Genomic DNA, 22,306 nt, shown 5'->3' with positions numbered 1-22,306 from the left:
AAAGCTGATGATACGGCTATTAGATGGATTAGGAACCTAGATATTGACATTTAGTTAGTTTTATATGTAGTTTTTGTATTTTCATATTCCTGTTATATATAGTATTACTAACGTTATATACCTGTAATTTTAAACTGCATGTGAGCCATACGAATAAATAAATAATGAATTTCATATTGTTTACCCTAAAATGTGATTATCTATTTATTGCTTACTTAACTATTTATTAATGTCTGTGCTAAGGAATGAGCTTTGTGGTTGATCCACATTTCAATTAGGGCTTTAAGCAACAGTGCATGACCAATCTCTCTTTGACTCAGTGAGCCAATCTAAACTCTAAGGTGTGCACTTGACCTCTGTTGCTCAGGTAGCAACTAACTGTTACTGACTGGGGATCAATGATATTTACTGATACCACAGCCACAGTGAACCTGCAACATCTATCTCTTAAATGAAAAGAACACACTTTTTGATGAGTCTATGCACATATTTTGGTCAGCAGACTGACAATTTGAAAACATGATGCACTTGTCAGCTTTTAGTGTGGAAGCTCAGAAAGACATACATGTAGCCATGAACTTTTTTATTTCAACTGAAACATCAATACAGTAAGAGTTTCTAACAACTGACATCACACACACACACACACACACACACACACACACACACACACACACACACACACTGTAAAACTAACACACAGTACAATAATTCATATAATCGGTCTTTTAACACTGGAAAGAGCTCCAATCACAACACAACATTCTTGTAACTTTTTTTAAATGTAAACAGTTATCACAGATTTTTCAGAACGCTATACAAATGAATTTTACTTGTCCACTTGTCTAGTATCATCAACACCAAGTCCACAGTTACTGAATATATCAAACTGTTTTCTTCTTCTTAGTGCCACTAAGGCATCCCTCAAGTAAATGGTCACAGGAGTTTTCCTGCAAATAAACAAAATAACATTATTACTATCTACAAATATGAATACTGAGAGGTTTTTCATTTATTATTAAACATATATCATTCACTACAGTGTTACAGAATGAAGCCCATTACACACTAATCCTTCAATTTGATAAGGAGTCCAGCATCACAAAATAAAATTTTTGCTGAAATGTTGTTTGCCTTTAATGATCTAGGGAGACAAGGGCATCTTTAAGATTCACTTCACACTTCAAAACTGTTGTACACACAAGGAGTAACCAATTACCAAAGAGTCAAAATAATAACTGTTAAAATGGTAAACTGAGTCTAAACTCCATCAGAACAGTTTCAGAAGCTAATAAGAGGTGTTTTCATGAATAATTTGATATAATGAAATCTAGATCTCCAGTGGTTTTTTATAGAGTAATTTATTTGGTTTGTTATCCCAATTACCTTTGTGATTATTTTGCACTGAAAATACCTCCACAATAATACAAATGCAATAACACAAAATATGTAGCAAATTTGTGAACAAAATATTTTCACTAACTTATGGATTGCCCTCAAACTTCAATTTTGTACCCCTCAGCCCCATTTCGTATTTTGTTTCCAGCAGAGTTAGTTTTTCGTGGGAAGTAATGCACCTTGGGTATGAGGTAGTGGGATGCAACATAATTGTGACACAACAATACTGTACAATCTTTCATGATAATGAAACTTCCTGTCAGATTAAAACTTTGTGTCCAACCAAAACTCGAACTTGGACCTTTGCCTTTCATGGCCAAGTGCTCTACCGACTTAGCTACCCAAGCATGACTCACGACCCGTCCTCACAGCTTCAGTTCCGCCAGTACCTCGTCTCCTACCTTCCAAACTTCACAGAAGCTATTCTGCAAACCTTGCAGAACTGGTACTCCTGGAAGAAAAGGTACTGCGGAGACATGGCTTAGCCACAGCCTGAGGGATGCTTCCAGAATGAAATTTTCACTCTGCAGTAGAGTGTGCACTGATATGAAACTTCCTGTCAGATTAAAACTGTGTGCCAGACGGATTCATGATCATGGTTGTCAGCATTTGGATCAACTTCTATGAAGACGGTATTGGACACTTCTGTCACAGGATGGAAACATGGTTTCATCCCAGGGCAGTAGTGTTCAATATGACCAAGAAGTGTAGCCACATAGTACTTGATAGCTGTAATACGTACACACGACAAATGCTCACAAGCTGTGGAGCACCAAGTATAGATGATCTTCACTCCTTGTTTTGTAAGCTTTCACTATCTTTTTTTGTACAAATGATAGTGTTCTACCCTTGTCAGAGTTCAAGCCTGGGAGCAAAGAGGCATTTACATTTTAATAGTGTCTCCAAAACTGTGAATGAAAGGAGTAATGGTTATCACTTACTTTATAGTCAGATACTGAGCAGTTGATAGGTACATACATGAGATTGAAAATGTTACAGAGCTATTAGTCTCTCTCTCTCTCTCTCTCTCTCTCTCTCTCTCTCTCTCTCTCGGGCCCCCTTCTAACCCAATTGAGCTGCAGTGTGCAGTGCCTGAACAATGTAGTCAGTCAGGACAGAAAGAAGATATCATCCTAAAGCTAAAGAAATTTTTCAGACCTGTTTATATGTCTGTTGACCATACAATGACTGACCTATCTCAACTATATGGTGAATGGTCACCGATATTCCTCAAATTATTTGTATTCCATCCATAACATTCCATTAGCATAATGATGAAAAGCATTAATCAATGAAAATATCTTCTAGACAGATTTGACATACATTGCATATCACATTCATTTCCATTGATATGCAATTGTCTGTCAACACCATCACAAAGGTAATGGGGGTAGGAGACTGAATAAATTACTCTGTAATGAGAAACGAGAGCAAAGGTTCTTTATATCATGTAATATGAAAACACAATTTACTCGACACAACAAAAAAGTTAATTACATCATGAAACTGTAAACTAAAAAGAATGCCTATACATCAATCACCTGTTTGAGGTCCAGAGATAACACAAGTAATCAAACCATTTACACTGTACATACAATCTAACAGAAGATTTACTGTCCACATCACTGCCCCCTCACCCCAAAAGTCAACATTATTTGGGGTTGAAATGTATGCAGTGGTGGAAGACTAGGTGCATTCTGTGTCACACTAAGATAGCATCTTGGTGTTAGCTGCCCCCCCCCCCCCCCCCCCCAATGGCAACGGTGGCAGTGGTAGTCCAGATGCATTCTGTGTCACCATTGGTAGACTGAATTTTCTGTGGTGGCATGACAATATTGTGTATGAACCATAGTATGGCAATTGTAGAGATTTTTGAATGGCACTGTGTAGGACAACAACTTGTTTGCAGGACAGTCAGTCGCAGAAAATGAATGGCCACTGGGCAGAAGGTTCTTTTGAAATAGCTAGCTGGAGCTCGTGAATCTGTGAGCATACATGTTGTGCAAAGTCTGAGGTCCCAATAGTGTTATTTGATGTATAAGAAAAGAGTTCTCCAGGCAGTCAAATTGTTTTTCCATACACTAACCCAGCTGTTGATCCACTGAAGTCTTGTTTAAAAAATGTTCAGAAGTCTATTAGGGCATAAGGGAGACTGTCAGTCCAATGCTCTGTGGCATGGCATCTGAATGAGGTCTTTAGTTGTTGATGGAGCTGTTCCACGAGGCCACTAGCAGCAGGGTGGCAGGCACAGATTTAAATTTGGTTCATGCCAAGTAATGCTGAAAGTTCTTTCAAGAAGTATGACTCAAACTGTTTTCCCTGATTGGTAGTGATGCAGAGGGGAATGCCAAAGTGAGCAATCTACTCACAAAAGAAGGTTGTGGCTGCTGTTGCATCTTGCATTTGACAGGCTTCAGGCTGTCAAGAGAAACAGTCAGTTAGTGTCAGGCAGTGTGTACTGATATTCTTCGGATGGTGATAAAGATACAGTAATGTTGATGCAGACATGCATAAATCACTGATTCAGTGGGGTGAAATTACAGAGTGAAGCTGTTTTTTGCAGAGTTCTTTTGTTGCATCAATAAGCATTGCACTAGTGGACGAATGCATTACAATCATTCTTGATATATGGCCGAACAAATATCTTTCTCACTATCTGTACAGTAGCCCTTAGTCCTGGGTGAGAGAGGGAGAGGAGAGAGGAAATTGCTGGTGGCGGAAATCTGTTGTAATGAACGGTTGTCCTTGTGATGTTGATACGCTGCAGTACAGTGCTATCCTGAAGCACAGTATTTCAACATGTCCAAGATGAAAGCCTGACAATGTTTCGAGGAATACCTTCAGTTCGTTGTCTCCTTTTTGGGTATTTGCAAGTGCTACAAAGGCAGTTTCCTTTGCAATGGCATCAATGTGAGATATGAATCTCCTGGTCTACTCTACCCACCATCAGCATGTTGAATATTTGTAGTAAATTGCGCAATGAGATCCAAATGCTGCAACTGGCTTGGTGATGCCTTGTTTGGTTTCTGAAGGAAGGTACACATGAGTGGTTCATGGTCTTTCATAAGAATGAAAGGTCTTTATCTCCACGTATGCATCTAAACTTTCTGATTGAGACATATGCTGCGTAGAGCTCATGGTCATACACTGACCGACTGTCTTCGGAAGGTCATAATTTTTTACTGAACAAAGCTAGAGGTTGCCAGTCTGTTGTACAAGTTGTTGTAATATACAGTATTGCCCTGCTTTTACATTCCCGAAAATAGCATTTTTCCACTAGTTATGACTTTTTTTATTGCTCCCGTCAAATTTCCTATGTCCACAATGCTAATTCGCTCCCAATTTTGCGTCAAGAAATTTATAATTTTCCTGCAATTTACGCATTACGAAAAAAATGTTCGTGGAGAAAAAAAAGACAGAAAATGATGCTGGCATGATGTTGGCCATCAGTGTGTTTACAAACATTATGTGGTTAAATAACTTGACACCAGGATACTCTACTTAGCAGATTTTAAACAGTAAACATGTAAAAGTTGGAACAATTTGCGCCGTATCTCCTGCCGCTGCCAAGCTCTATTCGGCGTGGTAGCTGATGGGAGTAACTAGGTTCATTCGAATAAAGATACCATGACCAATCACAACTATTTCCAAACTGTCTGTATTGCGCATACACAGTTTCGCGATACCTTTGTCGAACCATATTTAGTGTGTTTTGGCATTTGGCCACTTATAATCCGCTAGTTAACTAAATAATGAATGACAGCTGCAGGCTTTTTAAAAACATCGATTATAATATGTGAAATTGAGTCAAACATTTCTGCTTCCCAGGCAGTTATCAGTTCCAGTTACATCACTGGGTTTTACTAGATAATAAAAAAGTCACTGACAAGTATTTTGATGCCTATTATGTGCATATATCCCAAATAAAGTTTGGAAATGCAAGTGGCTATCCTATATGTAACTTTTACAGCTTAAAACGTTATTTCCCACATTTTACACCATTTTTTGAAGTCCTTTGAAAAGTGTAAAAGTGGGGTTCCCTTATAGCTCCAATGACAGTTGATGATGCATTCACAATAAATGCTAGAGGAGCGTCAGGATGAGGACAAGCTAACAATGCAAGCTCTGCACAGCAGCTTTCACTCTGGCAAAGGAAGCTTTCTTTTCATCAATCCACAAGAGCATGTCTCCAAGTTTGGACAAATATTTTAGCTTTTTGTTGTGAGGTGCTGCCAACAATGCAAGATTACACCCAAAAATGTTGATATATGTTTGTTAATCCCAATAATCAGCATAGTTCATGTGTTGTAGTGGGCTGCAGAAATTAAGAAATAGCTTCAACTTTGTCTTGAGGGGTAGGATCCCTTGTGCATGGATAAGGAAGACTAAAAATTTTACTTCCATATTCACCTCCTCCTTTACATTTGCCTGTCACCTACAAGTTAGACAAAAGACAAGTTTTCACTGATTACTACTTTATAACAGTGTAAGTGTGTGTTACTGCTTTTTATTTTGCTGTAAAGATAGCATCAAGTGACTAATGTGGATGTTGCCACAGGTTAGTTAGTATTGGAGAAACACATCACAACAGCGGGTTGATGTTTCACAGATGTTATTGTATAATAATTATGGGAATTCCTGGGTAGAGAAATACGTAAAATACGTGAAAGGCAACCACAGAGTGTGTGTTTGGGCCACTGTGTTGTTGTGTGTAGGAATGTGTGTACTATATCTGGAAAAAGAAACAGTGCTCAAAAGCTGGTGTGAATGCTGTTTTCTGCTTTCCTTTACTGTGTGCCATGCATCAATCCGCTATAGGTGAGTGGTTGCCTTTATCTTATTTTCCATGCAGATGTGACTGTAATGGGGAACCCAGTTAAGTAACAGATGAGGAAATATCCCACAAAGTAATAAATTTTGTAGTGAAGACAAGAGGATCATGGAACAGGGAAGAAAGATTTGTGCCCTTCAAGCATAAAGAGAAATGGTGTATTTTCAAAGAGATAAGTTGAAGGGGAAAAAAGAGACTGTGGGAGCTGGGAGATGGTAACGAGCAATAAGCAAATGAAGGACACCTCAGAAATCAAATTTCAAATCCCAATTAGCAATCAGTTTGACTTGTCGCCTGAAATAGGATAAGAGCCTCAACCAGTTTTTGAGAAAAGTAGAGAGCAGCAGACTCATGGGAACAACTTTATTGCTAGGTTGATAAAACATCAAGCAGAAAGAAGAGAGTCCCACTTCTGGGTAGCAGTCATATGATAGGTGTAGACCAAATGCTAAAAAAAGTGGTAGATTTAGAAGATTAGTTCACAAGCACTGTGAAATCTAGAGTCAAGCTTAGCCATGTGACAGAGAACATAGTGGCTTTGTGCAAAAATTTTGCAGGAAACAGTCTGGCTAGCAACTTAGAAACAAGAGCAGCAACAGCAGACATATTTGTGGGGTTTATGGAGGTTCTGCAGTGGCGTGATCAGACCTGTGTTAACACAGCTGTCAGACATAAAAAAGAGCTGTGTGGATTACTTTTGCAGAAACATGGTGTCATATTTACACTGTGCCTGTTGCTGCAATTGGGAGATGGGGATACACAAATCACAGGCTGCAGTTGAATATGAGGGTAAGGACAGATTAACTGAGCATCTTGTAGGAAGTGTAAGGAGGATCATAAGCACACAAGACAAAATCCCTGTGATTACTGGAGCCAGAGGGACAAATTTTTAGGTTATAGTCAGTCTGTAGACAATCAGTCTGGAAAGAAATTAGAAAAAAAACAGGATTATAATATATATAATGGCTTTCAGAAAAATTTGTTCCATCAGAATATTAGGGGATTTAAAAACAAGATAGATGACCTCCTTGTATGCCTAGAAGATGTGGAAAACTTTAAGTAATAGATGTTCTGTGTCTCTCTGAACACCATGTAACCACAGTTTAGTGCTTGGTGGCAAAGCTAGGAAGAATTCCACTTCCACAGCTATTCGTTCGTTAGGTGCAGCCACCACATACCTATATTTAGTTTCATCCCAGGTGATGTGGGGCAGGATAAGTTGGCTCTCAAGTTGGACAAACCACAGTACTGTATTATATGACGAAAGCAGGAGAGGGGGAGGGGGGGGGGGGGTGAGCTGGGGGGAGGGGGGTTCACTGCAATCTGACTAAGAACAATGTTTGCCACTAGTAAGTCGGTGCTTGCAACATTCTGTCTGTTTTTAATGGCAAGTAATGTTTACATAACACGGTTGTTTACGAGTAGTTCTGTGCAGCAAGGCTGACACGAAAACTTATGTAAGATGCATTTTATTGTTCTGGCATGTGATTCAATTTTTCCACCAAGCAGTGTAATCATTGAAGCATGTGATTCAGAAACTTGTGGTTGCCGTGTTGTCAGGTATCAAGAGTGGCGCAAGAAGTATTGACCATTACAGAGATACTGCACAGCAAAGCAGTATCACAAGGCCCCAATGAGATGCTAGGAAGGAGCCTCCCGTACTTCCGAGGTGTCACCATCATGCCTCTGCCCCAAATTAGTGTCACCAGAGGCCAGGAGAGCAGTTCTGTTCGAAATCAGATCCTGCCTACTTCCAGGAAGTTCCTGTCAGAGTAACATTGCCGTGCTACCTACTTGGCGTGTCACAGCCCATATCAGCTATCAGGAAATGAAGAGACTAACATCTCCTGTGAACTGTCCATATGCACCAACGCTATCACATCTATGTCAACAAGTGTCTACGTACTTGCACTTTCTACTGACTAGTATAACCACAATACGGCCAATCTGAACTTACATCAATTCACCACTCAATAATTGTGACTCATTTAGTGTGTTCTGAACCACAAGCCCATGTATGCAGTTTCATAGCTCCAGCCAAGCCTGGCGAGCAAAGATCAGTTTGGTTTTCATTAATATAGTACTAATTATTCAGAGTGGTCTAATGAACTGTATTATTACTAGCCATCTGTGTCCAAGAAGTGTGACACAACAGGGGTCAACAAGTGTCGTGAAAATATAATTTATTCAACAGAACAAGAAAGAATAATTACATCACATAATTGTAAAATGCAAAGAACAGCTATGTGTTAGTCAAATTTTTTAAGTTCAAGGACAACACAAATAAGAAAAGAATTTACACTGTACATAAAATGTAACAGACAATTTATTGTGCACAACCAAAACCCTCAAATAGCATCTGTGATCAACAACCTCTGAAAGTCTGTCGATAGGATTTTGGGATCGTTCTATTCAGTAGTAACTGAATCTCAGCAAAGGATGCCACATACAATAATCCACAAAACCAGAGCATATGCACTAAGTATAGTAGCACAGCATGGCATTTTACATTAGTAGCACATCATCAGAGACAATCATCACTTAACCAACTCAGAAAAGATCATGTTCAAAAGCATGAAGCTAGATGTTCAATATACAATCAGGCATACTAACTGTTTTGTTGCCACTGAAACATAATATGTGCAATAGAGTTGACACAGATCATATATCAGTTGTGAAAAATGAACTACAGCTACAGGTCCACTGTATCCTACACATCTATACAATATTTCCTTGTGTCAAAAGCAACTTAAGTGAGTTCTAAACCAGAGAGAATATACACTTCCACAACATTAGAGGCAAACTGGACTTATATATTCCAAGACACAGAGTGACAAAGACTATAAACTCACATAAAATAACAAGCTTATAACTTTTTGATAAACTTAAAATATTTGCTTGGTCCTTGCCCTATAATACTTTCAAAGCTAAGACTTATGAGTGGTTACTGAAACATCCATTTTATAAGACAGCAGAACTAATTGAAATAAATGTTACTGAAATTAGTTTCTAAGATATTTTAAAATATGTGGCATTAAATCAAAGACCTCCTCTGCAAAAATTGTTATTTATTAAATATATAATATCTAAACCTATTCCACTGTATGTGGTCAATGGTGAATTAAGAACTGAACTGAATACACTGAACCAAGCAATAATGTAATTTACAAAATGTCCCTGCACTTTGTTGTGGCATTCAATCCATTTGTGTGTTTCAACAAGTGCCAGCAGCTGTCATTGAAATAAAAGTGGACTAAAGGTACAACATTCTTTGCACAAATTACTTTATATTTTTGATGTCATTTGGAACATTGTCAAACGGTACAAGGAAAGTTGTAACTGGATATGAGAATGAAGCCATTAAAGTTTATTCAGCCATTCTTACTTCAAACACAGTGCACACAACATTCTACACTGTCTACATAAGCTCCGCTATTATGCCTTTACTTGCTATTAACTGGCCAACAGCAACAGTAAAGTTGGTGGATACTGAGCTCCTGGGTAAGGTGCATGTACAGAGAGATATAAATTTCCACATAAGAAGATGTGTGTATTAGATTTAATTTGTGTATATGAAACAAGGAAGATGGGAGTGAAAATATGTATAGGTACTTGTTCCTTAAGAAAGAGAGTAAGTGATTTTCATCAAAAGAAAAAGAATAAATTTCTTTTAACAAAGAATACATACCCCTTTGGATCATAGTGGTTCCATGCTACATCCAGTGTTCTCCTAAAAATATCCTCCATAAATAATTCTGCAGCCTGGAGAAGAAACATTACACTTTCTTATATACGAGAGAAATACAGTTACATAGTATGTAGAGCCTTATTGCAAAGTCAGTAGTTACCGTATTTACCCGAATCTAAGCCGCACTCGAATCTAAGCCGCACCTGAAAAATGAGACTCGAAACAAAGGAAAAAAAGATTTCCCGAATCTAAGCCGCACCTGCAATTTGAGACTCGAAATTCAAGGGGAGAGAAAAGTTTTAGGCCGCACCTCCAAATCGAAACAAAGTTGGTCCATTGTAATATGAGACACAATTTAGGTCGAATGAATGACGATACAGCTACAGTAGTTTGGTTCGAGTCGTAAGCTTTACCAGGTAGCCATTGCTATGCGTCAGGCGCTCCGTCCGTATTTATACGGGTACCCTTCCTTTTTCACGTGCTTCGTCTGGTTTGAATCGATTGCTTATTTTGTTTGATCTGATAAGTGCCGTTTTCTCTGTTATAGGTGTTTACGTCACTCTAAGCTGAAAATGCATCACTGTACTGTGTCATGCATTGTTTGTCGCATTCTGATAGTGCGTGTTTACAGGCTGTCGCCGTTCGCGGCATGGCTTGCTTTTGTGCGCGCTACCGCCGCTTACAGCTAAAAAGAGGCGAATCGTCTAATTAGCTAAGCAATGTCGAGAGACTGCTATTTGTTGTTTACTTACACTGCTGCTTTCTTTGAGAATGATCAACAAGAACCAAATAATAGGCTGCGTATGATAGAACATGTTTTGAACGAGAGTTAGGCGAAAATTTTTCTCCGTTTGAAAATCTTTGCGGCCACTTCTTTAGTACATCAAATTCTGCACAGAAATTAGTCATCTTAGATTTAAAAATCTAGTCAGTTGCCGTGGTTCATTTCTGACTGTATCACTATTAGGCTAAGAATAATAAGAATATAAACATGACACGATAAGTGTATTCTTCCGCGTTTGCTGTTGTCTCACTCTAGTTTCGTAGTTTATTAGGCAGACAGGATTTAAATGAGATAGCAACAAACACGGAAGAACACATGGCAAAATGTTTATATTCGTATTATTCTTATGGTGAATGGTGAAGAGAATACTGCTTGTGATTCACATTTCATCAGGTTACTATTAGCAACCATCTCTTCTCACAGGTAGGAAAAAATTCAGAATGTAGAGTTGGCCATATTGAAAAACATCCCAAACAGTCTTGCCAGTCGGATTTTCGTAGTACATTGAAATTCTAAATACATTCGAAGATGAACAATACGGAATTTGTATTTACTTCGTTGGATAATGTATGAAAATGCAGTGGTCGAAACTCGGGGCGGAGAAAAAAAAGCTCATCGTACCCTTTTTTTTAATTTATTTACTGACGCATAGGTTTTGGCGCCAGTATTTATCTTTGTGCCTACAGAGCATGTCTGTGTAGCGCTACATATATTCGACGGCAGAAGTTAGTTGTGGCGGCACCTACCAACATTTTTCAGAACTTCCGCTTGCTTTGCACTCGATTCTAAGCCGCAGGCGGATTTTTGGATTACAAAAACCGGAAAAAAAGTGCAGCTTAGATTCGAGTAAATACGGTAATTGATAGATCCTTGTTACAGTTTTCCCACATATTTTAAGCTTTAAGAGCACCAAAGTGTTCCAATTTACAGAAAAATTAAAATCTGTGAAGTTCTTACATATGCTGATCAATCAGAAAATAAATTTATTTTCAAAAACTTTACAAAAGTGAAAAACGTGTTACGGCAATCACAACCAAAATTAATGACGCGGAACATAACTGAAACCCAGAACTTTTGACAGAAGATTTTGATCACTGCAGTCTTAATTCAACATGTACTATGTAGCCAGGGGAGAAAAACAACAAAAATAGATCTGACCTGAATCAGTCAGAAATAACAGGAGAAACTGCACACAATATATAAAGAACTTAGCAATAAACTACACTGCTACAACAATATGACCACACTTTCAATCAACAATCACAGATGTGAGAACCAATCCATAACCAGTCAACCTAAAATGTCACAAACTAGTGAGGAACTACATATACTCATACTGTTCACTGCTCATAAAGCACCACCATGCAAAATGTTTGAACTGTGCAACAGTCTACACGGTCCATCTTTTCTGCATAGTTTATTTGTTTATTTAAACCTTTCTAGGATCTCATACTCTCTTAATTTGACATCCCCAGGCTAGAAGTACACATGTCAGGGGGATAAAAAAACACATTACGTGGACCTAGGTAATGAGGGCTGTTAGAAAAACTTCATATACATACAGCATCTAAACGGTAAAATGGACAGAGGAGGCTGTACAAGACTAAGTGCCTCTGGGAGTGTACCTAAATAGTAATATTACGTGTGTGTAAATACTGATGTTTCATTTAGCATAACGAACTCCACAACATCAAACTGCAAGCCTCATCCTCACGACAGGTGGGTGTCTCTCGCTGTGGGGTCTGAGTACTGCCCTTACCCCTCTCCCCTCACTGATGAAGGAACTATTAGCTCTGAAAGCTAAGTAGTGTATCACTTTTACTTTTATGTGTGTCTACCAGCAGTACTAAACTTTTCACCTCCTGAAAATAAGTACTGGGCAGAAATTCTGCATCATAATGGTTCCAATGGCTCTGAGCACTACGGGACTTAACATCTGAGGTCATCGGTCCCCTAGAACTTAGAACTACTTAAACCTAACTAACCTAAGGACATCACACACATCCGTGCCCCAGGCAGGATTCGAACGTGCGACCGTAGCGGTCGCGTGTTTCCAGACTGAAGCGCCTAGAACCGCTCGGCCACACCGGCCGGCCAACAACAGTGAGATTTAGATAAAAGTTGTTTCTGGCTGCATGTACTAGGACTTTTGAACATGTTATAGTAATTTTAATTTTATTATTTCTATACTTATTATAATAGGAGATGAATGAATGAAACATACAATATAACTGTACATACAGTGCAAAAATGAAACTAGAGGGCTACCGTATTTACTCGAATCTAAGCCGCACTTTATATCCCGGTTTTTGCAATCCAAAAAACCACCTGCGGCTTATAATCGAGTGCAAAGTAAGCAGAAGTTCTGAAAAATGTCGGTAGGTGCCGCCACAACTAACTTCTGCCGTCGAATATATGTAGCGTTACATAGACATGCTTTGCAGGCACAAAGATAAATACTGGCGTCAAAACCTCTGCGTCAGTAAATAAATTAAAAAAAAAAAAGGTGGAAGACGAGCTTTTTTCTCCACCTCAAGTTTCGACCACTGCATTTTCATACATTATCCAACGAAGTAAATACAAATTCCGTATTGTTCATCTTCGAATGCAGCAGCATTTCAATTTATTATGAAAATCCGATCCGACTGGCAAGACTATTCGGGATGTTTGTCAATATGGCCAACTCTACGTTCTGAATTTTTTCCTACCTGTGAGAAGAGATGGTTGCTAATAGGAACTTTTATGAATTGTCAATCACATGCAGTATTCTCTTCACCATAAAAATAATACGAATATAAACATTTTGCCATGTATTGTTTCGTGTTTCCTGCTATCTCATTTAAATCCCATCTGCCTAATAAACTACGAACCGCAAACGCAGAAAAATATGCATATCGTGTCATGTTTATATTCATATTATTCTTATGCCTAATAGTGATACAGCCAGAAATGAAGCACGACAATTGATTAGATTTTTAAATCTAAGATGACTCAATTTCTGTGCAGAATGTAATGTACTGAAGAGGCGTCTGCAAAGATTTTCAAATGGAGAAAAATTTTCCCTAAACTCTCGTTCACACCATCTATCATACACAGTCTATTATTGGGTTCTTGTTGATCATAATCAAGGAAAGCAGCAGTGTAAGTAACAACAAATATCAGTCTCTTGCTATTGTTTTGCTTATGAGAGAGTTCCTCTCTTTTTTTTTTATTGTAAGCAGCGGTAGCGCGCACAAAAGCAAGCCATGCCGCGAGCAGCGACAGGCCGTAAACACTCATTATCAGAATGCGACAAACAATGCATGACACAGTACAATAACACATTTTCAGCTTAGAGTGATGTAAACACCTATAACAAAGAGAACGGCACTTATCAGATCAAAGAAAAATAAGCAATCAAATCAAACCAGACGAAGCACGTGAAAAAGGAAGGGCACCCGTATAAATACGGACGGAGCACCTGACGCATAGCAATGGCTACCTGGTAAAGCTTAACTGCTAAGCTTACGACTCGAACCAAACTACTGCAGCTGTATCATCATTCATTCGACCTAAATTGTGTCTCATATTACAATGGACCAACTTTGTTTCGATCTGGAGGTGCGGCCTAAAACTTTTCTCTCCCCTTGAATTTCAAGTCTCAAATTTCAGGTGCAGCTTAGATTCGGGAAAATTTTTTTTCCTTGATTTCGAGTCTCATTTTTCAGGTGCGGCTTAGATTCGAGTAAATATGGTACTTGATGTCCACCTATTACTTGAGTACATAAAAATTGCTATCAAAAGCATTATACATTAACAATTTTCCCATTGTACTAGTTAATCATATATTGACAGGGGCTCATAAAAGTAAAGAATGAGCTGTTATTTGATGATCCTATCTCCTTTCCTTGATACAATGCAAACGTGCATTCATGCTATTTCAGTTCAAACATCTACATTTCCAAATGGTAAATTATATTTGGTACTTACAATTGCTATTAAGATTTCTGGTACTGTATAGTGATTTGGTTCTGGACCATGCCAAAGACTAAGCCACTTCAAACTTTTTCGGACAAAGTGGCACAGCTGTGCACGGTCATTATCCACTTCCAGTATATCTTCACTCAAAGAGTCTCCTGCCAAAAAATAAAAATGATCAAGTTTACTGTACAAGTTGTTATAGGAGACAGACCTGAATAACAAATTTCTGCAGTTTCCCATGTGTGCATTTCAAATTAGTTGTCCAGTGCTTTTTTCAGTAGCTTTGAAGCAGAACAATATCAATACACTAAGAAATTATGTACAAAAATTAAAAATGGCTGTAACTCCTAGCTGTGAGTTTTATGCAACCTGTAGGAAAACTTTCACAGAGATGCTCACGTGGGAATGTCCTCTACATATGTGGGACCTCTCCTCCCTGAAGAAGGTGGGGTCTTAAAGTTGGGATAACATGTGAACAAATAATTTGAGTTTGTTAGAATCAAAATAGCATTTCATCGTCCAAGCAAAGGGCTTTCCAATTCAACTGGTGAAAACAAACTCCAAAATACTATCTTGATTTCACAAAAGGGTATCACGCTTGTCTTTCCTCTTTGAACTGGAATAGCTTTTATAAATGTCCCACTTAATACTCAAAAAACAAAGATGATGTGACTTACCAAATGAGAGTGCTGGCAGGTTGACAGACACACAAACGAACACAAACATACACACAAAATTCAAGCTTTCGCAACAAACTGTTGCCTCATCAGGAAAGAGGGAAGGAGAGGGAAAGACGAAAGGATGTGGGTTTTAAGGGAGAGGGTAAGGAGTCATTCCAGTCCCGGGAGCGGAAAGACTTACCTTACCATTTCCCACTAAGGTAAGTCTTTCCGCTCCCGGGACTGGAATGACTCCTTACCCTCTCCCTTAAAACCCACATCCTTTCGTCTTTCCCTCTCCTTCCCTCTTTCCTGATGAGGCAACAGTTTGTTGCGAAAGCTTGAATTTTGTGTGTATGTTTGTGTTCGTTTGTGTGTCTGTCGACCTGCCAGCACTTTCATTTGGTAAGTCACATCATCTTTGTTTTTAGGTATATTTTTCCTATGTGGAATGTTTCCTTCTATTATAACCACTTAATACTCATTTTGAGAATGTGTTAAGTTGTTATGATGGATCCGTATCTGTCACAAGTCACCACAAATACCATGGAAAACTTAGATATCTTTGGCTATGCAGCCATTTAATGTTCTTGATAACTGTCGATATTTTGACAGGTGAACACCCAATTACTTTCAGGGCACAAATGAAATGAGAGTTCACTGTACAAGGTAACTTAAACCATCTGTGGGTGGGGTATGTCAACTAGATACAAAAGACATTGTATGCAGGAGGACAACACACTGTGAACAACTACTACCACCACACAATCAGACAACCAGCATTGGCATAACTGACTGTGAAATACTAATTAACAACATGACCAGAGGGAGAGCAGGATTCCAGGCAAAATTCAGGTAAAAACATCTGTCTAATTAGAAGGCCATTTGCTAATTGAATCTCAACAACTTCTTTACTAACATAATCCCAGTAACTGAATCTTTGTGTTATTATATTCCATCAGATAACTTTTATCAAGATAATGTTCTAAAATTGCAAATTTGCTTTGTTGTTTTAAGCATGTGTGATGCTTATGCTCTATGCATCATTTCTCCGGAGTGCTCATGGTCTGACCGTTGAAGACATAATTTTTTTGTTACAAATTGTTAGCATACGGACAGACACAGACAATTTGACAGATTTTCTCTCTTAGGTTGGCACATAATTGCAACTTATTTAGTTTCATATATATATTTCCCACATATGTTAATTTAAATATTGTAGCACTTTTGCAACCTCATTATGGAGACACAGAAACTCTAACTCAGGAAAGCAATGTTAACGTTAAAGGTATTTGTCTTTAAAACAGGAATTACCTTGCAAATCAAATAGCTACATCTGCACATGCACAGGGGTGTTTTCAACTGAAACGGCTAAGGGTCGCAAAAATAGCTTTAAAACATATGTAAAATTGGCAGTGTCCTGAAAACATTGAGGAAACTATCCTTGTAATTCTTTCAAGGCCACAATGAATGTTTCAAACCTCACATTTTCTTTAACATCAGTGAGCTTAGGGAACTGGACTGTCTTTGTCAGAATGTGTCTCTTTTACAATGTGATTTTCTTTTTAAATGCATTCCCATCAAATCAAGAACAAGTTACCTTCCATTGTCTTACTGTGAGCAGTGTACAGTCAAGTCCACTTAAAATGCAAAGCCCGCAATCCATTCTGGATGTTCAATTTTCGTTCCTGCACTCCCTTGTCCTTCATAAATTCAACAATAGCAAGTTTTAAATCGAAAAATCATTCAAGGCATGCTCCTTGAATTAACCAATGTATTTTGCAGTGATATATGAAGTCTCCACGCTCTTCATTCAGTTTCATTGAAAACTGTTGCAACTGACAATGGAAAGTGTGTGCATCTTCAGAAATTTTACTGTTCACGCCACCAATTTCTTCACGTGCTCCTTGGCTACAAATTTAACACAAAGTACTTCTTGATGTGCAGAACAATGAATCCGGTCTATCAATCATTGTAATTTTCTGCTCTTCCATAGTCAACTAAATCTTTAGATTCTTTCTGCACGACTTTGTAATGTCACTTCGAGCTAATATGCAGTACCCATTGCTTATTCAAATTGAGAATTCTCATCACTCTCTTCTGTCATTACCATTCATTTTTAAATGATTGTGATGACAGATCTATGACTGGCCCTTTTTGTGCAAACAGCCACTGGACCTATTAACATCCTCCACACTATGAACAAATGACGAAGGGTAAAAGTGCTGATGCCACAATTCTGCTGAACTGAGGTGAGTTATGTTAACGAAAAAATGCCACACTGGAATGCTAAATGGAATGTCACACTGTTCGAGTATTTCTGAGAAGGACTGAGCAAAGCCGAGTGACAGGCTGGGACTTGGCCTGCACATGTGAAGTTTGACACACCATGGCCAGCCCTGATCTAAATGGAATGGGCTGTACTCATTTGGGTAACCAGCAATATCTATGTTTCCTTGATGGCTGACAATAACATTTTTCTTAAATGAACTAAATAATAGTAACCTTGTCACAAACATACTTAACTATGAAACAAGAAATAATAATTCAATGAAATTATCATTAAAAATGCAGAATAAATAATTGTGTGACTAGTATTGCTACTTTTACTTTTGTGGTTTCAATATAATAGTTGGAGTCAGGTCTGTCTTTTTAGTTAATATGATTTTCTATCTCACACGTTATGGATACAGAAAAAAGAATTAGTTTAGGATAAGAAACCGGATATGAGATCTCTTTCTGTATAACACAGAGAAAAATTTTGGGTATAAATGGTAGTGCAGACAAATTATTTCTTTATATTTTTTTCATTGGCATTATTGTTATAACCTTTAAATCACTAATAAATTGCGTGGATATACAAACGTAGAAACAATAGTGGGTTTCATGCTACCAACTCCGTATCTGTCACTCAACTGCCGTGCCGTGACATGGGGCCGGCGCCGTTCATAGCTAGGTGGCGCTCCCGCGCTCAGCCGAGCTGAGGAGCGCCTCTATCGCCGAGTTCGCGTACTGATGTAGCGGCACTTTTAAATCTCGTGGCACTGTCACAACACTTTTCCCCCCCTTGAAAAAAAAAAAAACTCACTTCCTTGGAGACACGGACAGTGCGGAGACATCCATGGCCTCTTGGAAGACCCCGAGAAGATCCCGCGGAGAAACACGAGAATATGGTCGAAAATGTCCAGGACGGAAGCTTGTGCGTGGAACGTGACTCCTGGACGAGATGATGGGTGAAAACTCCGGAGCAGCCTCCATAGGTGTCGTGGACCTGAGGGTATGCTCCAGCGAGATGGGTCCCAGAGAAGGCGGCGTCGGGACTGGGGCCGGTTCCGGCATACTTGGAAGCGGCAGCGACGTTGGCTGCAGCAACACGCACGGGAGATCGGCAGCAGTGACAGGACGGGCTTCGCAGGCCGGTGGAGGCGAAAGAAGGGGCGGTGGCACCGGCGTGGCCACCACTCGTGGGCGCATCTGGTCGTAATGGCGAACAACCATGCCGTCGTCCGTACGTATTTCACAAAGCCAGCGGCCGCGAAGAGCCTTGACCACCCCTGGGATCCATTTAGGGCGAGATCCATACCCTCGTGCCCACACGTCGGCGCCCACCGAGTATTTTCCCGCACTAGGGGATACAGTACTAGGCCTGACAGGGTGAAGCAGGTGCAGGAGAGTGCGTGGTTGGTGGCCATGCAAGAGTTCAGCAGGGCTGCAATCACCCAGAGGCGTGAAGCGATAAGAACTCAGAAATTGCAACAGAGCGTCATCGGTAGAAAAATCAGTAAGGAATTTTTTCATCTGGCTTTTGAAAGTGCGGACAAAGTGCTCGACCTCCCCATTCGATTGGGGATGGAAGGGCGGTGCTGGAACATGATGAATCCCTTGTCCCGTACAAAAATCACGGAAGGCCTGCGAAGAGAACTGAGGGCCGTTGTCCGTGACAATCGTGGATGGAAGACCTTCTAGCGCAAAGATTTTGGACAAAGCCAGCGTCGTCGCCGCAGTGGTGGGCGACGGACATCGAACAACAAACAGAAACTTCGAGAAGGCGTCAATCAACGGTAGCCAATAAGTGCCGAGGAAGGGGCCGGCAAAGTCAGCGTGCACCCGTTCCCATGGCTGCGCCGGATCAGGCCAAGGAGAGGGCATTGTACGGGGTGCAGCCAGTTGTTGAGCACACTGACCACACGCAGCGACCATGTGGGTGATGTCCGAATTGATACCGGGCCAATAAACATGCCTACAGGCCAGGGACTTAGTCCGAGAAATCCCCCAATGGCCTTCATGCAACAGTTTGAGAACATCTTTGCGAAGAGAAGCTGGCACCACGACCCGTGGAGATGCGCCATCCGTGGCCAGAACAACAACACCCTCACGAACAGACAGACGAAGGCGCAAGGCAAGGTAGTTGCGAAGGGGATCCGATGCCCGGCCCTTGGTCCTGTCCGGCCAACCCCGTTGAACAAAACCGATCACCTGATGCAGGACCGGGTCCCGCGCAGTAGCCGACGCGACCTGCGAACCTGTAAGCGGAAAACCCTCGACCGCACGACGTTCTGCCTCATCAATGTGGAAACAGAGTAGTTCATCTCGATCGAAAACCGGGTCGGGGCCCATCGGCAAACGCGACAACGCGTCAGCGTTGGCGTGCTGGGCCGTGGGGCGATAGTGAATCTCATAGTGAAAACGAGACAAGAATAAGGCCCAACATTGCAGGTGGTGAGCTGCCTTATCCGGAAGCGACGCCGAGGGGCTGAACAGAGAGACCAGCGGCTTGTGGTCGGTGATGAGGTGAAACTTAGAACCATAAAAAAAAACGCTGAACTTTTTTAGAGCACAAATGATAGCGAGCGCCTCCTTTTCGATTTGAGAGTAACGCCGTTGGGCATCGTTGAGGGTCTTGGAAGCATAGGCGATGGGTCGTTCTGACCCATCCTCATACCGATGGGCGAGAACAGCCCCTAGGCCATACTGTGACGCATCAGTCACCAGAACCAAGTGCTGACCCGGACGGAATGTGGCAAGACAAGGCGCCGACTGCAAATGAGCCTTCAGGCGGACAAAAGCCTGCTCACACTCGTCGGACCAACAGAAAGGAACGTTTTTGCGTAACAGCTGATGCCGAGGATGAGCCACCGCCGCCGCGGATAGAATGAATTTGTGATAATAAACAATCTTGCCTAGAAACGCCTGAAGTTCTTTGACCGTAGACGGCCGGGGTAGGGCGGTAATGGCCGCAACGTGCTGACGTAGAGGACGTATACACCCACGGGACAAGTAGAAACCAAGATACACAATGGAGGGTTGGAAGAACTGTGACTTGTCCAGATTGCACTTCAACCCAGCCGAATGCAGAACCCGAAATAGGGAACGCAAATTGCGAAGGTGCTCCTCAGTGGAGGCGCCCGTGACAACAAAGTCATCCAGGTAGTTGATGCAGCCAGGAACGGAAGCCGTGAGCTCTTCCAAAAATCCGCTGAAAAATGGCCGGCGCACTAGCGACACCAAATGGTAACCGCTGGTACTGATACAACCCACAAGGAGTGTTGATGACGAGAAATTCCTTGGAAGACGCATCCAACGGCAACTGATGGTACGCCTCCGATAAGTCAAGTTTGGAAAAGAACTGGCCCCCAGCGAGCTTGGTAAATAACTCCTCAGGATGGGGAAGAGGATAAGTGTCAATGAGGCTCTGAGCATTGACAGTGGCTTTAAAATCGCCACACAATCGCAGACTCCCGTTTGGTTTAGAAACCACCACGATTGGCGATGCCCATCCGCTGGAGGTAACAGGAAGGAGAATCCCGGAAGCTGTTAACCTGTCTATCTCAGCCTTGACAGGTGCACGCAACGCCATCGGAATACGGCATGCCCGGAAAAACTTAGGGCGAGCTGTGGGTTTAAGAGTAATGTGGGCTTCAAAATCCTTGGCACGACCCAGACCAGCAGAGAACACGGACGAGAATTCAGAACACAATCCATCCAGCTGTTGATACGGAATATCCTCAGATATGAGGTGCACATCATCATCAATGGAGAACCCGAACAACTGGAAAGCATCATAACCGAACAGGTTTTCAGTGCCCGCATGATCCACCACATAAAACGTGAGGGGCCTAACAACAGACTTGTAGGCAGTGGAAGCATCAAACTGGCCAACGATAGGGATTTTCTGCTTATTATAAGTTTGCAAATTTTGCGTAACTGGAGACAAGGGAGGGGAGCCCAACTCCAAATACGTGCGAGAATTAATGAGAGTTACTGCAGAGCCAGTGTCCACTTGCATGCGAATGTCTCTATCCAGAGCACGAACAGTAACAAACAACTTATTTGTTTGAGAAAGCACACAGTTAACATCCATGTCCGATGCCTCGTCCTCGTCGACAGGAACTTTAGGGGACTGACACACAGAAGCAATGTGGCCTTTTTTCCTACATGAATTACACGTGGCCCAACGTTTTCGACACGCGGCACTGTCATGCTGTACGAAACAACGTGGACAAGAAGGAAGTGCGAAACGAACCTGTTTCTGTGGTTGCTGTTTTCGCTGCGAGCGTTGGGGCCCAACACCGATGTTGTTTACGCGAGTGAACCGCTGCCACATCTTCGTTCTCCTGGGAAACAGGCAAATTGTCCGTGTCGAAAGTTGACTGTACAGCGCCTACATCACACCACGCGTCTATTTGCGCGCCAGCAGCGTGAGACACTTCAAAGGATTGAGCGATGCTTAGAACTTCCGACAACGACAGGTTTGGCAGTTGTAGGGCACGTTGCCGAACTTCTTTATCAGGAGCAAGCCATAGAATAGCATCCCTAACCACTGAATCAGCATAAGACTCATGATGAGTGTCCATGACAATCTGACATTTCCTACTCAGACTGTGTAGTTCCGCCACCCAAGCCCGGTAAGATTGATGGGGCTGTTTACGACACTGGTAGAACGCCACACGGGCGGCAACGACGTGGGTGTTTTTTCGGTAATAGTT

At 41.0% G+C, this 22,306-nt stretch overlaps 1 protein-coding gene across 4 annotated transcripts in view; it reads right to left on the bottom strand.

Annotated features, from left to right (window-relative positions):
• Window positions 1–577: 577 nt before the first annotated feature.
• LOC126184888 (uncharacterized) overlaps window positions 578–22,306 on the bottom strand; it is a 124,381-nt gene continuing 102,652 nt past the window's right edge. For all 4 annotated transcript variants that reach the window (XM_049927517.1, XM_049927518.1, XM_049927515.1 and 1 more), the window contains 3 exons: window positions 14,671–14,816; window positions 9,918–9,991; window positions 578–950 (listed from right to left, as the gene is read on the bottom strand). In XM_049927517.1, the coding sequence (XP_049783474.1) occupies window positions 830–950; window positions 9,918–9,991; window positions 14,671–14,816 (341 nt within the window). In that variant the 3' untranslated portion in view covers window positions 578–829. The remainder of the gene's footprint in view (window positions 951–9,917; window positions 9,992–14,670; window positions 14,817–22,306) is intronic.

Source organism: Schistocerca cancellata, chromosome 4, assembly GCF_023864275.1.
Source record: "Schistocerca cancellata isolate TAMUIC-IGC-003103 chromosome 4, iqSchCanc2.1, whole genome shotgun sequence".
Lineage (NCBI taxonomy): Eukaryota > Metazoa > Arthropoda > Insecta > Orthoptera > Acrididae > Schistocerca > Schistocerca cancellata.
This window is presented reverse-complemented; position numbering and strand designations above follow the sequence as displayed.